Source organism: Phalacrocorax carbo, chromosome 20 (assembly GCF_963921805.1).
Source record: "Phalacrocorax carbo chromosome 20, bPhaCar2.1, whole genome shotgun sequence".
Lineage (NCBI taxonomy): Eukaryota > Metazoa > Chordata > Aves > Suliformes > Phalacrocoracidae > Phalacrocorax > Phalacrocorax carbo.
In genome coordinates this window covers 2,058,411-2,077,390 of record NC_087532.1, presented here as the reverse complement: position 1 = coordinate 2,077,390, position 18,980 = coordinate 2,058,411, and the positions used below count along the sequence as shown (strand labels likewise).

General features: G+C 40.5%; 1 protein-coding gene across 5 annotated transcripts in view; it reads left to right on the top strand.

The window, feature by feature from the left end:
- PLCH2 (phospholipase C eta 2) overlaps positions 1 to 18,980 on the top strand; it is a 124,899-nt gene that overhangs the window by 73,976 nt on the left and 31,943 nt on the right. For all 5 annotated transcript variants that reach the window (XM_064470022.1, XM_064470020.1, XM_064470021.1 and 2 more), the window contains 7 exons: positions 2,048 to 2,194; positions 2,558 to 2,801; positions 3,352 to 3,481; positions 8,917 to 9,087; positions 12,334 to 12,427; positions 16,281 to 16,484; positions 17,569 to 17,689. In XM_064470022.1, coding sequence (XP_064326092.1) covers positions 2,059 to 2,194; positions 2,558 to 2,801; positions 3,352 to 3,481; positions 8,917 to 9,087; positions 12,334 to 12,427; positions 16,281 to 16,484; positions 17,569 to 17,689 — 1,100 coding nt within the window. In that variant the 5' untranslated portion in view covers positions 2,048 to 2,058. The remainder of the gene's footprint in view (positions 1 to 2,047; positions 2,195 to 2,557; positions 2,802 to 3,351; positions 3,482 to 8,916; positions 9,088 to 12,333; positions 12,428 to 16,280; positions 16,485 to 17,568; positions 17,690 to 18,980) is intronic.

Below are 18,980 nucleotides of genomic sequence, written 5' to 3'. Positions count from 1 at the left end.
AAAAGCCAATACTCTGTCTCAACTTTCTAGAATTACTCTTTCCAGAATGTACTATTTTCTTTTGTCTGGGTGACAAGTAAAAGTGTGATGTAAACAGCAGACATGCAATGCCTTTGTGATGGCTCTGGATGTAATGACAATGGGCATTCTTGCTTCTGGAGATAAGTAAACATTTGGGCTACAAAGATTTTTTTTGTACTTTGCAGAAGGCTTAGTGTTGTTCTGTCCCTCTGAAAATGTCATATTTATACTAAAGTAGCTTCAAAATAAGGTTGCTGATAAATTCAGCTTAGCTTTGCCTCAGACTCTTTCTCTTGTGAAAGATGAAACATTTTCTTTACAAATCTGGTTTCCTTTTTGCAGATATATTTTGATACCTCGGTGTTACCAAGGAAGTTAGGAAGGTTGTCTGAATTTCCTTGTGCTTATTCTAGAAACTGATACTTGATAGTAGTTTGCTTAAGAGTGTGATCAGAAGGCGAATATTATTAGTTCTGCTAACTCCCCCAGTTAAGTGTGCTGCTAGAAGTTCTGTTATACTCTGCTTATTAGTGTGTTTTTAATGTGTTTTGCGTTTCATCAGTTACGGGTATTGGCAAACAGCGGCTGAATGTTTATGAATTAGGACTGAATGCTAAAATATAATTCTATAGACCCACTGGGCATTTTGGGTCCTAATCTTGTAACTGCTTCAATAGGGAGAGGAGTTTTTCTGAGTTTGCGTGTTAGGATTGTTCACAGGCTTGGGAGCAGCTGATCTGGGTAAGTATTTGTAGAACTGAGCTTCTGAACTCAAGATGCTTATAAGAAAATTACAGGTGTTCCATAGCACCAGGTTATGGGCTACAAATCCAACTTCGTGAGCATGCAATGTTATTTCTAACTCAGTCATAAAGAACTATATTTAACTCATATTTTGGATCTACCCGAATGCAGTGTGGGGATTTACTCATAGTATATGTTATAGGACAGGAAAAAAATTACTGATAGTTTTTTATTCATCCTTATCCTTGTAGAATCTGAGCGCCTTACACAAAACATTTATCAGTGCAAATAATATCTGCTTGGTATTGTTCTTTCAGCTTCTTCCCCAGAAGAAAATTCTGGAATCTTTTTAAGGACAACAAAATATTATTTATGTTAGAGAAGGCAAATCAAAATAATGCCCCCTTCTACTTGTTAGGATTGTTGTTTGGCTGACTGGTGTGGGATAAAATTACTCTGTTGTTGACCCTAACTGGAGGTCTCTGTAAGGATGTAGCCTTTGAAGCTGGCTTCATCTTTGTAGTCATACACTGGATTCGAGTCACCCTCTTGCTGTTAACTTTTAAATCAGTGAAAATGGTTTAACTCGTAAGTCAATTGTTAATAAAAGCCTCTGAATTATTTTTAGGGTTCCTAGAATACTTGTGGTGACCAAGTTGGGTAATTACTTTTTTTTTTCAATTGGGTTTTGGATAGACAGAATGCAAACTAAATAGCTTCATAAGAAGCCATGGTAGTTCTAAATGGTGACACCGCTGACAGGAACTCCAGACTTTACAGAGAGCAATGTGAAAAAAACTTGTTGAAGTTATGCCACAAAGTTACTGGATATTTAAGAGGGAAAAACATGGGGCCTAATGAAAATAATTCTCCTGGCACGGATGGAACTGTGCTGGTTTTTGCTGTCCAAGGAGCCGAGCTTCCAGGTGAAATTTCATAATGTGTCCAGCACAAGTTTTACATATTGTAGGAGCTCAAGGTAAGCGTTTGGGGTGGTCTTAAGAAGCGTATGTACCTTGTGCCAACTCCAACATATGTATGTTTCATACCTATTAATATGGGAATGAAAACTTCCACATTTACAGATCAGTCCACAGTTGCCAAGAATCTTCCTGAGTTTTTGATCTGATAACCTGACCTCTTATATTAGATGGTACAGGAAATCTGACCCTTTGACCTGAACTGTTAATCGGGCAGCTGCTTAATATGTTTTCTTCCTGTAAAGGCAATTTTAAAAGGAGGAAAGTCTGACTTACTGATATAACTTGATTTCTCTCTTCAGTGGAAAGATGTATGAGATCCATGCAAGCCGGTACCCAAATGATCAAACTCCGTGGCAGTTCCAAAGGGTTGGTCCGCTTCTATTACCTGGATGAGCACAAGTCCTGTATTCGCTGGAGACCCTCTCGAAAGAATGAGAAAGCCAAAAGTGAGTGTCAGCCCCAGGACCTTTCTTCTGATTCCTCCTAGGGTCTTGCCCTCTTGCAAATGAACAAGCATGAAGGATTTGGTTCGTTCACAGGTGATCAAGAAGAATGTTGAATTTAAAGGGCAGTAAATGATTTTTTTGATTAATAGTTTATGAAGATTAAGTCGCTGTTGTTAGCTAAGCAGGTTGCAGTAGTGTAGTATGTTGTAAATGAGTTGCAGATGAAACCTGTGTGAATTGGGGACTTTGCCATGTGAGGTTTGGGACCTTGCTCTACAGGATTTCTCTACAGGATAAATGCATCCTGTCTGGTCTAGGGCATGCACACAGTCATTAATGAACTACGTGCTTTTGTCATTCTAGTTTCTATCGACTCTCTTCAGGAGGTTTGCGAGGGGAAGCAATCGGAGATCTTTCAGCGCTATGCCGATGGCAGTTTTGATCCCAACTGCTGCTTCAGCATCTACTATGGAGACCATATGGAATCTCTTGACCTGGTATCTTCCAGTGGAGAGGAAGCACGCACCTGGATCACAGGGTTAAAATATCTGATGGCAGGGATCAGTGATGAAGACAGCCTCTCAAAACGCCAAAGAACCAGAGACCAATATCCTTCTTATGCTACCTGAGAGTATTTCCCAGTGGTGGAGAGCTATCAATAGCATAGGGATTCCTCTAAGTAGTTGTTTTGCTAAAAGTAAGAACTAGGCTCAAAGCTTCGAAGCGGTTCCCATTGCATTCCCTGCTTGCAGAGACCGAGAGGAGTCCGTGAAGAGGATTGTTCTGGGCAAGATTTGGAGACGAATGACGAGTGGACTGAAAAACATACAGGTATATTCTTTCATCTGTTACTCCCTGTGTAAAGCTATCCGTTTCATTTGGTTATACACGACCAGGTGTTATGCAGCATTGCAGTTTGCTCAGACGTTAGTTTTTCTGTGCTGCAGCATGGGTAAATAGCATGTGTTGTATGTTGAGCAGAGCAAGTCTAGAAACTGTTACTGAAATAACGAGTAGAGTTTTGTTACATTTTACATTGAACTTCATTTCATCCTCAGCCTCATAGACAGTCTTTCCTGACATGAAATAAATCATATATACATAATCTTCAGTCATATTCCTTGATATTCCATGCTCTTCCTTAACTCCTGTTCAATGTGGTTGAAGCAGACATTTGATGAGGCAGATAAAAATGGTGATGGCAGTCTGAGTATTAGTGAAGTGCTCCAGCTAATGCACAAACTGAATGTGAACCTGCCCCGGCAAAAAGTCAAGCAAATGTTTAAGGTAAGAAATGAAAATATTTTTTTTTCTAAAAGGACAAGGATCGAGCTGCTAGAGAGTTAACAGGAAACCTAATAGGAGAGATTGTAAATACTTTGGCAGCTGGTTTGTTTCCACTCTACTAAGAACATACTACACAGTCCATTTGGTAAATTGAAGAGACCTCCAGAAACACATCATAGATAAAATTCATAGAAGACGACATTACACCAGGTACCTTCTGGTGTTACACAACATAAAGGGACACGATAAAAAAATTGCTTTTTTGCTGTACTTGTTGATCTGAAACTCAGTCACATTTCCCCCTCTGATTACATTCTCTCTAATAAATGTTATCTAGTAGAGTATCCAGTATACTCCGATAACTGGTACTAATAAAATATCCAGTATGCAAACTCCTGTATCTGCCATGTTTTTTTGTGCTGCTAGGAGTTCTTTGTCTGACACTGATCTAGTGACCTTGACCCAATTTACTGGGCAACTGAACTATGGCGTTGTGTATGCTTTTGTAATCAAAAAGTCTGTTGTGTAAAGGACCTAAGCAGAAGTTGAACCAATAGTTTTCACTGCAGTGAACTGCCGTGACTTCTGCACTACGCTGACTCAGGGACTTCTCAGCATAATTTTCTAGCAGCTCTGGTATTTTAAAGAATGTTATGTTGGAGAGGCTGTGAGAGATTGCTTTAGAGAAAACTAAATACTGGAATTTCAGTAGCACTGAAACAGATCAAATACCTGCCTACCAATGGCTTTCTAGGCAGTCTAAATCCGTCCAAGGCTTGTGTGTAGCTGTGTACATAAGCTTTGCCTAACTTAAGGTAGGGAAATGTTATAAGCCCAATTTCACAAAACTGAAGTGGGAAAGAGTGAATTGCCTAAGGCCGCACAGAGATCTGTGGCAAGGCAAAGGTCATTCTGTGCTTGAAGGCTGAGCCATCTTTTATTCTCAGCATTTACGGAGGTTGTACAACTCCTGGGCAGTTTGCAATCAATTTAAGATGGATTAAAGTTTTCTTAAAGTTCATGTCTTGATTTTCCAGAGCTTTTCTTCTTGTTTTGAGTGACTTTTCCTGGTTTGATAAAGTACTTATGGAATGAAACTGCCTGGACACGTATGTGTCCCTGTTGCTGTGTGGCTAGAAGACCACTTTGAAACAAATAGTCCTTTTGGTATTGCTGAAGAAAAAGAAGAAAAATTCCTGTTTAATTTTTAATCTTACTTTTAATGCACTAGGACAAGAACTTTAGAAACCTTCACTCCTATGAAATAGAAATCTGAAATAATATCAGCCTCTTTGGAATCATTTTACTGATTCATGCTAGTCAATGATTGCTTTTATTTTGACATGATCTCTACTAAGATGTAAAAATGAGGCTGTGTTTATCATTTAGGAGGGCTCTGTGTCATTCTTCTGAATTTAGTGTTCCCTAGACAATTACCTACCTGTGTGTGAAATTGATGGTTAGAAGTGTAAACCCTAAGATTCAAGGTTTAGATGGTGTTAAGAACCTTGAATGAAAAGCACTTTTGCTGGCGGCAGCCACTAATTATAGAATTGTTCCATTGCTAAAGAATAGTAAAAACTAAAAAGAAACAGTCAACTGAGGCTTTATGATGCAATTCATAAATACTGTGCAAATAAATGTTAGTATGTTGGCTCTTGTTCCTTAATAAACTGCCATAATATTGCATAGCTCAGTGAGTCCTATGTGCTGACCTCATGGAAACATGGTTTCCTTCCTCAGTGGCAGTCAGCATGAGTTCTGAGAAGTCAAGTATTTTAACATGAAACTGAACAACAATTGGCTGTGTACAGTTGGATGGATGTTTTTGTATTCAGTTTGGACACAAAGCTGTCATTCTTGTATTGTAACTTACTCCTGAGAAAAGAAAGGGAGGCAGAATTATCTCTTTCCTTGGTTAGAAGCCAAAGTAGCCACTGCATTCTGCCAAGGACATTCTTCATAGACCTGCTTTATGGCCTCTTAATAGCAGAAGAAAAGAGTGTTAGGGAATAATTTGGGGGAAGCTCGGAGTGTAACTTGGAAATCTTCTGACTAGTTTAACTGAGGAAAAATGGGCCTTGAAAACCTTCTTTCTCTTCCATGGCTGTACATATTTATTCTGATGCCTCTGGGTTGAAGGTATTTTTAACTTACATCTTTCTGCTCTTTCTTTCATCCTGCTGACAGCTGATGCTGAAGCCTGCCTGGTTGCGTCTTATGTGCAATGTAAATTCCTTTGTGTGTCCACAGTGGTAAAATATGCTCAAATGGAGCATGGAAAACAGGATAACTCTTCAAATCACAGCAAACCAAGGTTGTTGGGAGGGAAGGAAAGGCTATTGGAAGGTCTCCAGTAATCAGCTGGTACAGGTTGTCCTAGTGCATGCATGAGGCTGATTTTACCCATCATTTGGGTGGGTTGTTCTTTAGGAGCAGAAAATCCTACCAAAAAATGAGTTTGCAGCTAGAGGGGAAATGTGAACAGAAGTTTAGAAGTACAGTTAAAATACTGGAGTATTTTTTCTGTATGTTACTGAATAAAAGAGAATTGAAAGGTTTATAGCACACAGATGCCCCAGGAAGCTGGGTGCTCATTATTCTTGAGCTGCTCTTACTATGCCAGCCCTCATTTTGGTTTCTGTTTTCTGTTTCTGTTGAATTTTGAAAGTAGACTTGTCCATGCTGTTGCACACTATTGCATTATAACACCACAGGCAATTCCAAATAGAAAAAGAAAATTTTAAAAGGAACTAAATGCTAGTCACCAGGAACTTGCCTTTGGTTTTGTTTGGGGGAGAAAAAAAGGTTAGTTTGTGTCTTTTCTGCAGGTGATAAATTATTAAATTGATGGATTAAGACCTTTATGGTTATGACCCTAAACAATTTTACATGAGGCTATTGCATTTAACAGCAGTTTGTGCAAAACAGATATCTTCTTCCAGCTGAAAGTTCTTTAAATTGCAAAAGTACTGGCTATTGGGACAAATCCTGTCTCTGCAAGGGTATGCACTTCTGTGTAGGTCCTGGCTGTTTCCATACACAAAATTGTTACCTCTAGGGTGCAGGCTGTACCTTCTGAGAGGTGAGGACTTTTCAGCTACTTTAATTTTTCTGATGCAATGTCTAGACAGAGAATGTATGCACCTCAGGGAACATAATGTACATTTAGGTGCCTGAAAATCTCACGGTTAGAATGGCAGCTGTTTGAGCACCACTACAAAGTCATGCTAGCCTAGTGATCGCTGGATTTTCAATAATTCAGTTCTGGGACACATTCCAGGCTTAAAAGCCTTTAAGAATCATGCATATACAGCCAGAGAAAACCACCAAATACCAGCAAATACTAGGCTTACAGAGGTAGCTCAGCGAAGAAATGAATTGAAAAGCTCATTAAAATTAGTAGGTTGAAGTGACTATCGTTCCAGGATGAGCCATTAGGTTTCATGCAAGCCAAATAGAAAAGATTGCATAAAACTTTCCCAGGAAAAAAATTGTGCTTATTGTATGCTGTGTTCTGGTTCTACTGTTTGTAATCAGTGACAATTACTACCCATACCGGGTGCTTTAGAAATGCTGTTAACAAAGAAGAATAGGTTTGCTTTTTCCACAGGCAATGCATAATTGAAACTGAGCTGGTCTCAACTGAAAATACAATTGCTATTTGGTAGCTTAGAATCAGAATATTAAGCAGCCTTGAAATTAAAAATCAAATCTCTCAGTTAATGAAATAGCTACACCAAGTATTTTAAGATATAATAGGGAAGATTATATATAGTTATTGAAGAAAGTTACCTTGAATATTAATTTTTCTAGTTAAAAAAGTAGTGAGTTGTTTAAAAAAATCTTGCCATAGTTACAATTGGAAAAGCCTTTTTTTTCTTAGCTACATCTTGCTCACAAATGCATTCATATTTTCACCTAGGGCTCATTTCTAAAGGAGCTTCTTCTATGACTTCATGACTCCCCATTCTTGCAGTCACTTCCTCCATAACGCTGTCAGCTTCAGTGTTGTGGCTGATAGAGGCTCTGAAACTTCTGAAGTGTGAGACTGCAAGAGAAAAACAGGGAGGTCTATCAAGACTAAAGAGTAGGGAGCAAGTGCTGGGTGTCCTTTGTGAACAAGGGAAGAGGAGGCTGTTTGTGTAAGTTTTTAAAAAACCTTTGTGGGTGCGTTAAAATAACTTGCAGGGATACGGCAGTACGTCGTTCGTGGGCAAATAACTGTGAATTGATGGCAGCCCCCCGGGCAGAAGTGCCTTGTGAAGGCTGCTCACTGCTGCTGTCCATGGTTGTGAGCGCTTATCAGCATTTTCCTCAACTGGTACAAGTACACGTGGATGGCAGTATGTGAAGGAAATTCAGTGAAAAACATGAAGCTTTGGTTTGCCTCATTTATTTATTTTTAAACATTGTGACCTGAAATATGCTTAAACATGTCTACAGCAAAGGTGAGCAAAGCACTACGCTGAGATGCTGACTACTTCGTTATTGAGGACACAGCAGGGAGTGCTGCAGAAGCTTTTTTTTTTTCTTTCCATAAATTATGCAAGTGTTTTCTATCCTGTTTGGGAACCATTGCAGCTTTCCTTTTTCATACTTTCCCCTGGCAGAATTTCTCATTCATTTTTTCATGCTTCTAGGAACAGGCTTTTAGGAAACACAGTAGTTCCATAATCTCTCCTCTGAATAGTTGTATCATTGGGTGGATCCCATTGTGATCAGACTCTCACAAGCGTTCTTTGAAGAAATTCTATCCCCACTGTGTGCAGATGGTAAGCAGTAATGCTGATACAACTGAGGGTGCTTTGGATCAGCCAGCTGGGGTACCTGACCCCAAAAAGAACCATGAAACATACATGTTTGGGGGATAGATATACCAGAGAATATAGTGTCATTTACTGATGCTGATTTACTTGCAAAATTAGTATTCTTGCAGATCTTACTAGTTTATGGACGCGGATTAACAGACATCCTCCTAAATCCTGACTATAAAATTAATTTCAAGATGACTTGGGTTTTAATGATCTTCTCAAGAAAATACAAATGGGTAATTCTGCCAGACATACGCATGTTCTGTTCTCTGTTGTGGGGTATGCTGTCTTACTTCATTGCCATAGATATAAGTCCTTCAAGCAGGGTTCCCTGTGGAACAATAAAGACCTTGAAAGTTCTTTCTTGGCTCATGCACTAATGCATACATTTAAGAGCTTCAAAGTGGAAAGCTGTGCAAAGCATTCATATGACAAGCATCAGCTTGATAAAACCAGTCTGTTCTAGCAGGCCATACAGTGAGTAGCCACGTTAGGCAGCATCAACCTGCATTTGATTTCAGTGTTGCTTTTTTTCTCATGCAGGAGTTTGTTTATTTAAAGTTTGTTCATGCGATGGCTGGGCAACTGGGTTTCTCATTGCCTTGTTGCTGTGTAATGCAGGAGGCTGATACAGATGACAACCAGGGCACGCTGGGCTTTGATGAGTTCTGCGCCTTCTATAAGATGATGTCAACACGACGTGATTTGTACCTGCTAATGCTCACCTACAGCAACCACAAGGACTACCTAGATACAGATGACCTGAGACGCTTTCTGGAGGTTGAACAGAAGGTAGGCCCAAGCCAGGAAGAGTCTTCCCGGCTGCGTGCCTTTCTGTTTTGCCACTGGGGGTGCACTGCCTTTTAAGAGGGGTGGGACCTTTGTTGTCATGCATGTGAAAGACAGAGAGTTAGATGCCTCTTGATTTTCATCTTGTAGGCTGGCATGACTATTTCTTGAACCTTATTGCTCTCGCACCCTCTTTTTTTCTGTAGGCTCTCTTTGTGTGCCCCCAGACAGAGTCTCTACAGTTTCCTTCTTTTTTATGCATTCTCTTAGGACAATTCCATCAATATCTGTCTTTCCCAAGTATTCACAGACTCATAGACGGATGGGGGTTGGCAGGGCCCTCTGGAGCTCATCCTGTCCCACCCCTGCTGGAGCAGGCACCCCCAGAGCAGGGGCACAGGGCCGCGTCCAGGCGGGGGGTGAATGTCTCCAGGGAAGGGACCCCACGGCCTCTCTGGGCAGCCTGTGCCCCTGCTCTGGCACCCGCACAGGGAAGATCTTTGCATCAGTAGCCTGGTACAAAGATGCTCTTTCTGGCTTTGCTTTTGACTTCATGCATATTCCATGATGAGGCACTGAATTACTTTGTCACACTAGCTCAGTTTGTAAAGTGGAAGATTATGTTTTGAAGAAGTGTTGAGAGGATTATTTGTCTCTGGGAAAGTTTTTTGAGGAATATATAGTAGTACATATTAGTTGCCTCTTAGTGCTTTAACTCCACTGCTGCTGTGGGTTTTAAACATTTTGCTTTTAAACATTTACAGCTCTTCAAAGATGTTAATTTGTAGCTTTTTGATCTTTGCTATTCAGGTACTGAAGTAAACCTATACATTGTGCTTATAGTTGTTTATACACATTCAGCAAAATATCAGCAAACTATGTGCTGTATAGCAGTAAACGCTACCCGCTTGTGTTACTGCATTAAACAAGGGGGCTAGCCTACCTCAGTCACATTCCAAATTTTGTCCCTCAGTCATTTGTGCACATTGAAGTTACAGAAGTCCATTTTTTGAGAGTTCATGTATGTTTTCATTAAGAAAAGAAACCAGTGTTGATATAGTCTTATCTTCTAATGGTAAAAGATAGAAGTTTCTTGTCTCTATGTGTATGGGGCACCACCTACACGCCCAGTGATCTGCTTCCTCTGTCATGGACTTGAACCTTTATGGCATTAGGAATCATAGCATCATGGAATAATTAGGGTTGGAAAAGACCTCTAAGATCATCAAGTCCAACCGTCAGTGCAACACCACCATACCTCCTAAACCATGTCCTGAACTGCCATGACTATATGTTTTTTGAACTACCTGGATGACTAATATTTTACTTCTATCCCAAATACCCCGTGGTCAGAACAAGTTTGCGTCTTTCTGGTACACGGTAATTTGGCAGACCAGGAAACGGCAAGGCATGTGATACCTGTATCAGGAGGACATTCACCCGTTGGAACAGTTTGCCTGGAGAGGCTGTGCAGCCTCCATCCTTGGAGGCTTTGAGGACTAGACTAGGTAACCCCCTAAGCTAACTGATGTGACCTTGTAGTTGACCAGGATTTTGGGCTGGATGACTTCCTGAGGTCCCTGAATGATCCTATGATCTTTCATCTAGAGACTTGTGGAAGATTCTGAAGTGAGGAAAAATAATTGGACAACAAGATGCAGTCAGTGCAGGAACAAATGCACTGGATCGTCTTTGTCTTTTTCCTCTTGTGATGTCTTTAGAAGCGGCATGCCTTTTGGTCATAAATCTCCATCAGTTTCAAAATTGTCTATCGAATGAATAAAAAAGCCCCCTCTCAGGCAGTTATCCTTTCAGATAAGTGGGGTATGTTTCCATTTCATTGGTCAATCAATGCTCTAGATGGTGAGAGGAAGATGAACCCTTACCACAGGACACAAATCAGCTCAGCTAATGGCTGATATGGACAACTCAAGCCTGTGGGGCTTCTCTCCCTTGCCTAGTGCTGCCCTTTCTCATGAGATACGGACAGGGAAAACAAGTGTTCATTCTGTGCGTTTGAAGCTGTACCAGAAAAACCTGCTGCTGTTTCAGAGCTTTTTCTTTTGAACTCAGCAAACCTAAAATGTATGGGCAAATAAAGGGTTAGGCTTTTTTCCTTCCTCCTCTTTTACATTTATTTATTAGGTTTTAAACTACCCCCAGAAAAGGCATTGATCTGGCAGCAGATATGCTGGTGGTTTGATTTCCCCCTAAGCAAAGATTCCACGTTGCCAAAACAGTCATCAACTCAGTTGCTTTATTGGCAGTCCCCTCTGGTGACAGGGGCTGTATTTTCACGTCAGGTACAGCATCTGATGGAAAGGATTTGCTGGACCGCTCAGGACAGGAATATTAAATGATACCAGGGTAATAATTAGAGGATAAATCAACAGTAAATAGCAGGAATATTAAATAATAGTGATAAAATTGAATTATTAAAACATTGCAAGGTAAAAAAGCTACAGCTTATCATAAATGGCGCTTTTTAAATAAACACTAACATTTACAAACATATATTTATTTCCCTTTGTACTCTTCTTTTTCAGTTGAAAATGCAAAGCAACCTTGAAGTTAGCAGATTTCCTCAAGGAGCTTTCTGAGAGCATTATGTTCTTTTTCTTTGTTACCCTGCTAGTAACTGATTTTTCTCTCTTCTGCATGAAGATGAGCCATTTTCTTGTTTTATTTTAAAGTAAAAACCTTTTGATAATGCAAACTAATCCTTTAATCCTACAAAATAAGAAATCCCGTTGGTTTCTGACAAAGCTCGTTCTCTTCAGATGCTTTCTGTGCCTAATGACACTCTAAACAGACATGACCTACAAAGCAGAACTCTGACTTTATTGGCTGTGATCAGACAGCTGCCAATAGGACAGAAACTTTTCACAAAGCAGTCTAGTTCTCATCTGACCTGACACTGATTGACAGGAGTGAGAATCTCACTGGGTAACTGGAAATCCTTGGTACCGCTCTGGATGAGTGGCACTGGCACAGGCTGCCCAGAGCAGCTGTGGATGCCCCATCCCTGGCAGTGCTCAAGGCCAGGTTGGACGGGGCTTTGAGCAACCTGCTCTGGTGAAGGTGTCCCTGCCCACGGCAGGGGAGTTGGAACGAATGATCTTTAACGTCCCTTCCAACCCAAACTGTTTTATGATTCTATGACCTGGCCAGTTGTTAAACTGTACACAGAGAAGAGCTGGGAGAAACTGTGATTACTAGTTAGCACTTAATTTTTTGCTACTTTTACAGATGACGAATGTGACTAAAGAACACTGCCTGGAAATCATCAGCAAGTTTGAACCATGCCTGGAGAACAAGAAGGAGGGGGCTCTGGGGATTGATGGTAAGCTGGCTGGTGTAGCTTTTCTAGGAGAGGGGCAACTATTTAAATGCTTATTAGAATATTGCATTTATTTGCATGATATATAGTCATAGAATTTTGTACTGTTGTATAGAGTATGCTTTTTAGTAGGTTTTTAAAATATCTATTATTTGCCGAGGAACTTAAAGGGAAATTGGTACTCTTTGGAAGAGTTTTAAAGGTACGTATGATGAAGCAGCAGTCATTGAAGGTCAACTGGCGCTGCATGTGTCCTTATTTGTGCTTTTGGAAAATACAGCAGAATTGAGTTGTATCATTCCTGCAGGTATTTCTGTAAATCCTTTAAGTTTTAATAAGAGGAGTGATGTGATCCACAGTAAATATGTGAAGTGGGATGATAAATGAAATTTGTCTAGTATCATGCTTTGATGACCTCCTGTGCTAAAGCCTTCTCTATGAATATAACGATGTTGTAGCATCATGGTGGTAGCTGTTATTTTGAGGACTGATTCTGAATCCTTTCCCCTAAGTAGTAAATGTTCTGCCAGATCTTATTGACTCCAAGGACAGAGTATGTTTCTCAGGAATTAGATTCTGTGCAGAAGTTCTAGGACCTTTTGAAAATCAGTCTTGGCCATTTGTGTGGGTGTGTTGTCACAGTGAAAAGTGGCAAAATATAAGTTCAGTTTTGTTTACTGCACCGAATCGTAGAATCGTTAAAGTTTGAAAAGACCCTTAAGATCATCGAGTCCAACCACTAACCTATCACTGCCAAGGCCACCACTAAACCATATCCTCAAGCACCACGTCTACCCTTCTTTTAAATACCTCCAGGGATGGAGACTCAACCACCTCCCTGGGCAGCCTGTGCCAATGCCTGGCAACCCTTTTGGTGAAGAAGTTTGTCCTAATATCCAACCTAAAATGGGGAGTTTCTGGTATATTGTGTAAGGTGGGGTTTTTTTCAAGAATTGATGGTTGCTTAGGATAGGTTCAGGTCTCTTCTACTTTCAGACTAAATTTTCAGTTTATGTTAAAGCTTATACTAATGCCAAATGAGTGTAGCAGGTGACATATTCGTGGTTTTATTTTCTGGTGCTTTACAGTCAGAGGCAGACACATGAACAATGAAGAACCAGGTTCATTATCTTGCCTTCCTCATACCTAGAAAAGTCAGACTAGGCTTTTCAAACAATTGTAGTTTTTCATATGGGAAAAAATTTTTTAAAATCTAGATTGATCTATTAAATGGCTTTGCCTAAGAATGGATGATAACAAAACAGTTGATAATTTATGGGTTAGGATTAGAGAGCAGTCCAACACAGGTGACATTCTGCTGGGTGTCTGCTACAGATCTCCTGATCAGGAGGAAGCAGAAGATGAGGTCGTATTGAGACAACCCGGAACACTTCACATTAGCAGGCTCTACTCCTTATGGGAGGCTTTAACCACTGCAGTATCTTGCTGGAAGTGCAACAGAACAGAACATATCTAATCTAGAGGTCAACTACTCAGGAGATTTCTGGAATGCATTGATGATAGCATCCGAACAGAGGTGACTGAGGAGCTGACGAGGGGCACGCTGCTGGACTGGGGACTGACAAAGGAAAAAGAACTGCTTAAAAACCATAGATATGTATCTGCATGCAAATACACGCATGCACATGTGTGCGCATGCATGCACGCACAGAGAAGTTATTCTTTTCTTGTCTTTGTGTGTAGTTGATACTCTAAATCCCACTTGTCTTCCAGAAAACAAATCAGGTGTTGCCTAGGAAGACTGAAATACAACAGCTATGGAAACTGAAGCTGTATGTTTATTCCTCAAATTTTTACAGCCCAGCCAAGAGCATCCTGCCCATGCTTAGACCCACTTCAGTGGTAGTAAAGTAATAGTACAGTGCTCTTTGCCCATTCATATTCATTCCTCTGTCTGTATTGCCTTGCGTCCTCAGCTGTGACGGCTTGTATCATGGAGAACCCTGGCCTGGCCTGTGACAACTAGCTCATTCAACATAATCTGGCAAAAAACCGCTTACCTTCCTCTGTTGATCAAAATACAGCACTGTGTCAGTACACTTCTCCTGAGTGCGTAAATCCTGGACGTCTGTGGGTCACACTGCCGACAGTATCTTGATTCATTCATATTTCTTCCTCCTAGGGCTGATAGATCCAGTTACTGTGAACTCATTATAACAGTCTTGAAATTTTATTTTAACAAGTGCTTAAAGCAAACAATAGTGGTTTTTCAGAGGCCTCCCTAACAGTGGTGTGTGGAATTAATCTTGTAGCAGCCCACTGGTTTGTAGTAAGAAGAAAATATTAATTTGCCAGGTCATTAGCTGTATGTTTGCTGACATACACCGTGCCCTATCAGTTGTTCATGCTATCTGCTCTGATTTGGTTAGTCTTTTGGTTTCACTCTAGCTGTATTACTGGTTTGCTAGTTGATCATGATATGTGCCTCGAGAGACTCAAATATTAGGCCAGACCGAGGCTCCTTGGCATCATTTCTTAGTGTATTGTTCAAAAAGTTTTGGCTGCTATTTGTATCTCTCAGCCTTTTTCATTTAATAAAACCTTCATCGACACAAAATGTAAAGTCTATAAGAACCATCATAAAGGTGACATTTTATCTTCAATTTGATTCAAGCTCCATTTCTCTGTATTCTGTAGACCAGTATTCTGAGGCTGATTTGGAGGACTGGAGTTATTTTGCCTTCTGTAGCAGAACACCAGTCTGTGCAGTCAGAGAGAGTGCGTTAAGACCTTTAGAAGTTTGGCAGGATTTTTACATGGGCACTGTTTTATTTATGGAATAATGAGTGAAATGTCAGGAGAATTAGAAGTCTTGAAGCAGAGACCTTTTGCATAAAGGTGTCATGGCTGTCAGCAGCTGTTAAGCCAGGATGTGAATGGAAATCTCAGTCTTTCATTGGTGGTGAATGAAAAGAATTTTGGGGAGACTTGAAATGGAAGTTACAGTTTTTAATGTTAAGTCTGTCGTGTGAAAGTGTCTGTGTATATGTGCACAGGTGACCTGAGAGCAGGGATTTCATACAAAGATACATACATAGATGCAAAGATAAAAACTGTAATTTGCTAAAACTTTGCTTCTGAACAAGAGCGGTGATTGCAGCACAGAAATTGTCCAGGTGATGTAGTCTGCATGAGTTGCAAGCATCCCACTACTTCGGAAAATAAATTCTTCTGGTAGTATCACTGAAAGTGCTACAGATAATCAATGTTTTGGTGTCAAGTCTGGAGTGTTACAGTGAACTTCAGTCTCATAAAGTGACAGTAATGTGATACTGCAGCTCTCTCCCATCCACATGCATGCGGTGTCATATCAAAATTAGAGACTGTTGCTTGTACAAGCCAATGTGTGGTGACGTTCTGGTCTTTTTGGGAGAAATAGAGGAGGGGAGAAGTATCTCCCTTGCTTCAAACTGTGTTGGGTCACTGGAAACTATCTCTAGGCTGTACACAGCACATATCTTTCAACTCATTTCACTGAGAAGCAATGCCAGGATATGACTGCAGATCTCTGGAGGCATTTGTATGCTACGTGACTTAATGTCCCAGCAGAGTCTTTTGACAAAAATTATAAGCCTAAAATGTCAGTTTGGGTTAAATAGACATATTTTTTCAGGGAAGGCAGAGCAGGGAAATACACAAAGCAACTAGAAATTTCTTGAAAGCAATAATTGCAATTGGTCATTGTGGCAGTTGGGTTGTAGCGGTTTTATTTCTTTATCTTACATGTTCATGAATGTGTTGGTGAATGTAGGGATGCATTTTTAGGCTGGTTTTAGGAAGGCTACGGCAAGAAAAAGGACAAAACTGTATTATTTATAGTATTGTTTATTTACAGGTTTCACCAATTACATGCGGAGTCCATCAGGGGACATATTCAACCCAGAACACTATCAAGTGAATCAGGACATGAGTTATCCTTTGAGTCACTATTTCATTACCTCTTCACATAATACCTACCTCATGGGAGATCAACTGATGTCCCAGTCCAGGGTGGACATGTATGCATGGGTGCTACAATCTGGCTGTCGTTGCGTAGAAGGTAAAGATCAAAAAGGAATCATCAGTAGGCTCTGTAGTTTTGTTTCTCCTCTTTAAAGGAAGACTCATTACTTCTGCAGAAGAAATGGTAATTGGGTAGAGGAAAAAGCCTCATAAAAGGGTGTCTTCCCTTCATAAAGAACAAAAAAATGTTGCCATATAATGGATAAATTTATTGAGCAAGGAAATAAGACGGACTTTTGAAGACTAGTGTTGTTGGTACTGAGGAAAAATATTGTAAATAAAATTCTGTAGAGAGGATATTAACATTCAGTAGAACGTGGTGTATGTACTTGCTAGCACGTGTATGGCAGCCGATCGGGCAAATAGGGCAGAGTTCCTGCTACATGTAAAAGGAAAGCCGATATTTCTGATAAGGGAAGTAGGGTTCTGTTATGTGAAATGTTGACAGTCTCTGCAGTGACCAGGAAGCCTTTATGTGAAATCCCTTCTGTAGTGCCTTTCTGAGGCAGTACCTGTTTCATAATAATCTTAAATATCCTGACCATCAAAGTGTTTTCACAATTTTTCAGAAGGCCAATGTTATGGTTTGCTCAGGTGAGATTGTGGACATGCCAGTGGGTGCTTCAGAGGAGTAAGATATTTCATGGAAGTATGATTGTAAACAAGTATGAGGTTAGGCAAAATCCAAGGAGAGCTAGAGATGCCTAAGTCTTGGTTTTGCTTGTGGTGTGAGAAGCTTGGCCGAGATTCTCTGCTTTCCTTTTCAGGCTTACCACTAGTATAATGAAAGTAATGCTATGTTATGGCAATCTCTTTTCCTGTCATAACGCTCCTCAGCACTTGTTAAAGGAGATCTTTTTTGCTTGGGGCTTTCTCAAACAATGGGAACATTCATCCGTACACAGTAGAATGTCAAGGCCAGGAAGTGCCTTCAGAGGAAGGATGCTCAGCACAGTGAGGAGGGAGATGACGGATGAAGGGTGGGAATAAACCTATACCCTGCTTTGTTGGGTACCCGTCTGGCTGGGTTGCTGAAGGGAGTTGCAGGGTCTCGTAGTCTTCCCCACATGGTGGCCCCAGATGTTACTTCTCTGATGGGTGTCATTGTTTCTGTTCTACAGTTGACTGCTGGGATGGGCCGGACGGTGAACCAATTGTCCACCATGGATACACTTTGACTTCCAAAATTCTCTTCAAAGATGTGGTTGAAACTATCAACAAATATGCCTTTATCAAGAATGAGTATGTATACAGCCTGCCAACTTTTGAGTCTTGGGGCTAGAACTGGAGAGATCCCAGACATCCTTGTAAAAGCAGTCAGTGAAAATCAAACCTGTTTCTACATATGCCAGGCAGAGTTCTGAGTTGTTTTCTGTGGGGAGAAAGCCCTCAGAAAGAAATAACAAGGCAAAACTGACTGAGGTGGGGCATTCTGTACATAGTGTGGGGCTGTCTTTATCCCATTCACAGAAGACAAGAGGATCAACATGTTTTGACAGTGACTATTTTTAGTGAATAGCCGACAGTTTAACCACCTGTCTCCAGTGGTTTGTACTCCATTTGTACTCCAGTGGTGTCCAGATTACCCTTGGTTGCTCCAGGTATAGGAAGCAAGTCAGGAAGCAAAGCAATACAGAGAGACAGTAGCCCAATTGTGGAGAAATCAGACTGTTCAAGAGAAATAGGTTATTTTCCCTAGCTGTACATTGCTCAGGAAGTCAGAGCATTATACAATGGGAAGTTTCATATGCCTTGGCAGTACTGTCCTCCTCCTGAGGGTCAAAATGTGTGTGTCAGCCTATCAATTCTTTTTTTTTAAGATAAATGAATTTATCTCTGTAAAAATTTTCCAGTAGCTTCTCCAAAGCAGTCCCTCTGCCTTTGTTAATAGAGCTAAACATGCACTGAAATTTCAGCCCAGGTTAACTTATTGTGAGCGTGACATTTTTGGAGTTTGCCTGAAGACGTGGTAAATAAAGCCAAGGCAAGTTGGCCAGCAGAATATATAGCAATGCTTCTCGAATTGTTGCAGTTCTGAAAAGTTTTACAGAAAAGTTAACTGGAACTGTGTTATAACTTACTATTCGTGGTGGGTTTTCTTCTTGGTAAGTATTGATACTCAGAGTTTGGTACTGAACAAAACATAGTTCAGACTTGGAGGTGTTTGCTTGCCCTGGGTAGGCTGGGGGCATAGCTATTGGTAGGCTGCAGATTCAGCTAAGGAATTGCTTCAGGCAAAGCTAGGAATTTAACTATAATCATTGATTGGGAAAGTTTTGTCCTGCAGGCACTGTCTGACTGAAAGCCTCCTTTTTCCTGATGAGGAGCTAATGAGGGCAGGTGTCAGGATATACATCTTTTTATTCATAATTAGTTTTTAATTAAGGAATCCCTCGTAATTCAGCCCTACAAAACTGCACTGTATACTGGTTTTGGTGCTTGTGCTAAAAATGCAGCATCTCTAAATAGAAATCCATCTTCAGTATGCTTTTATATGGCACCAAACACACTGGAATCGATGTTTCACAGATGT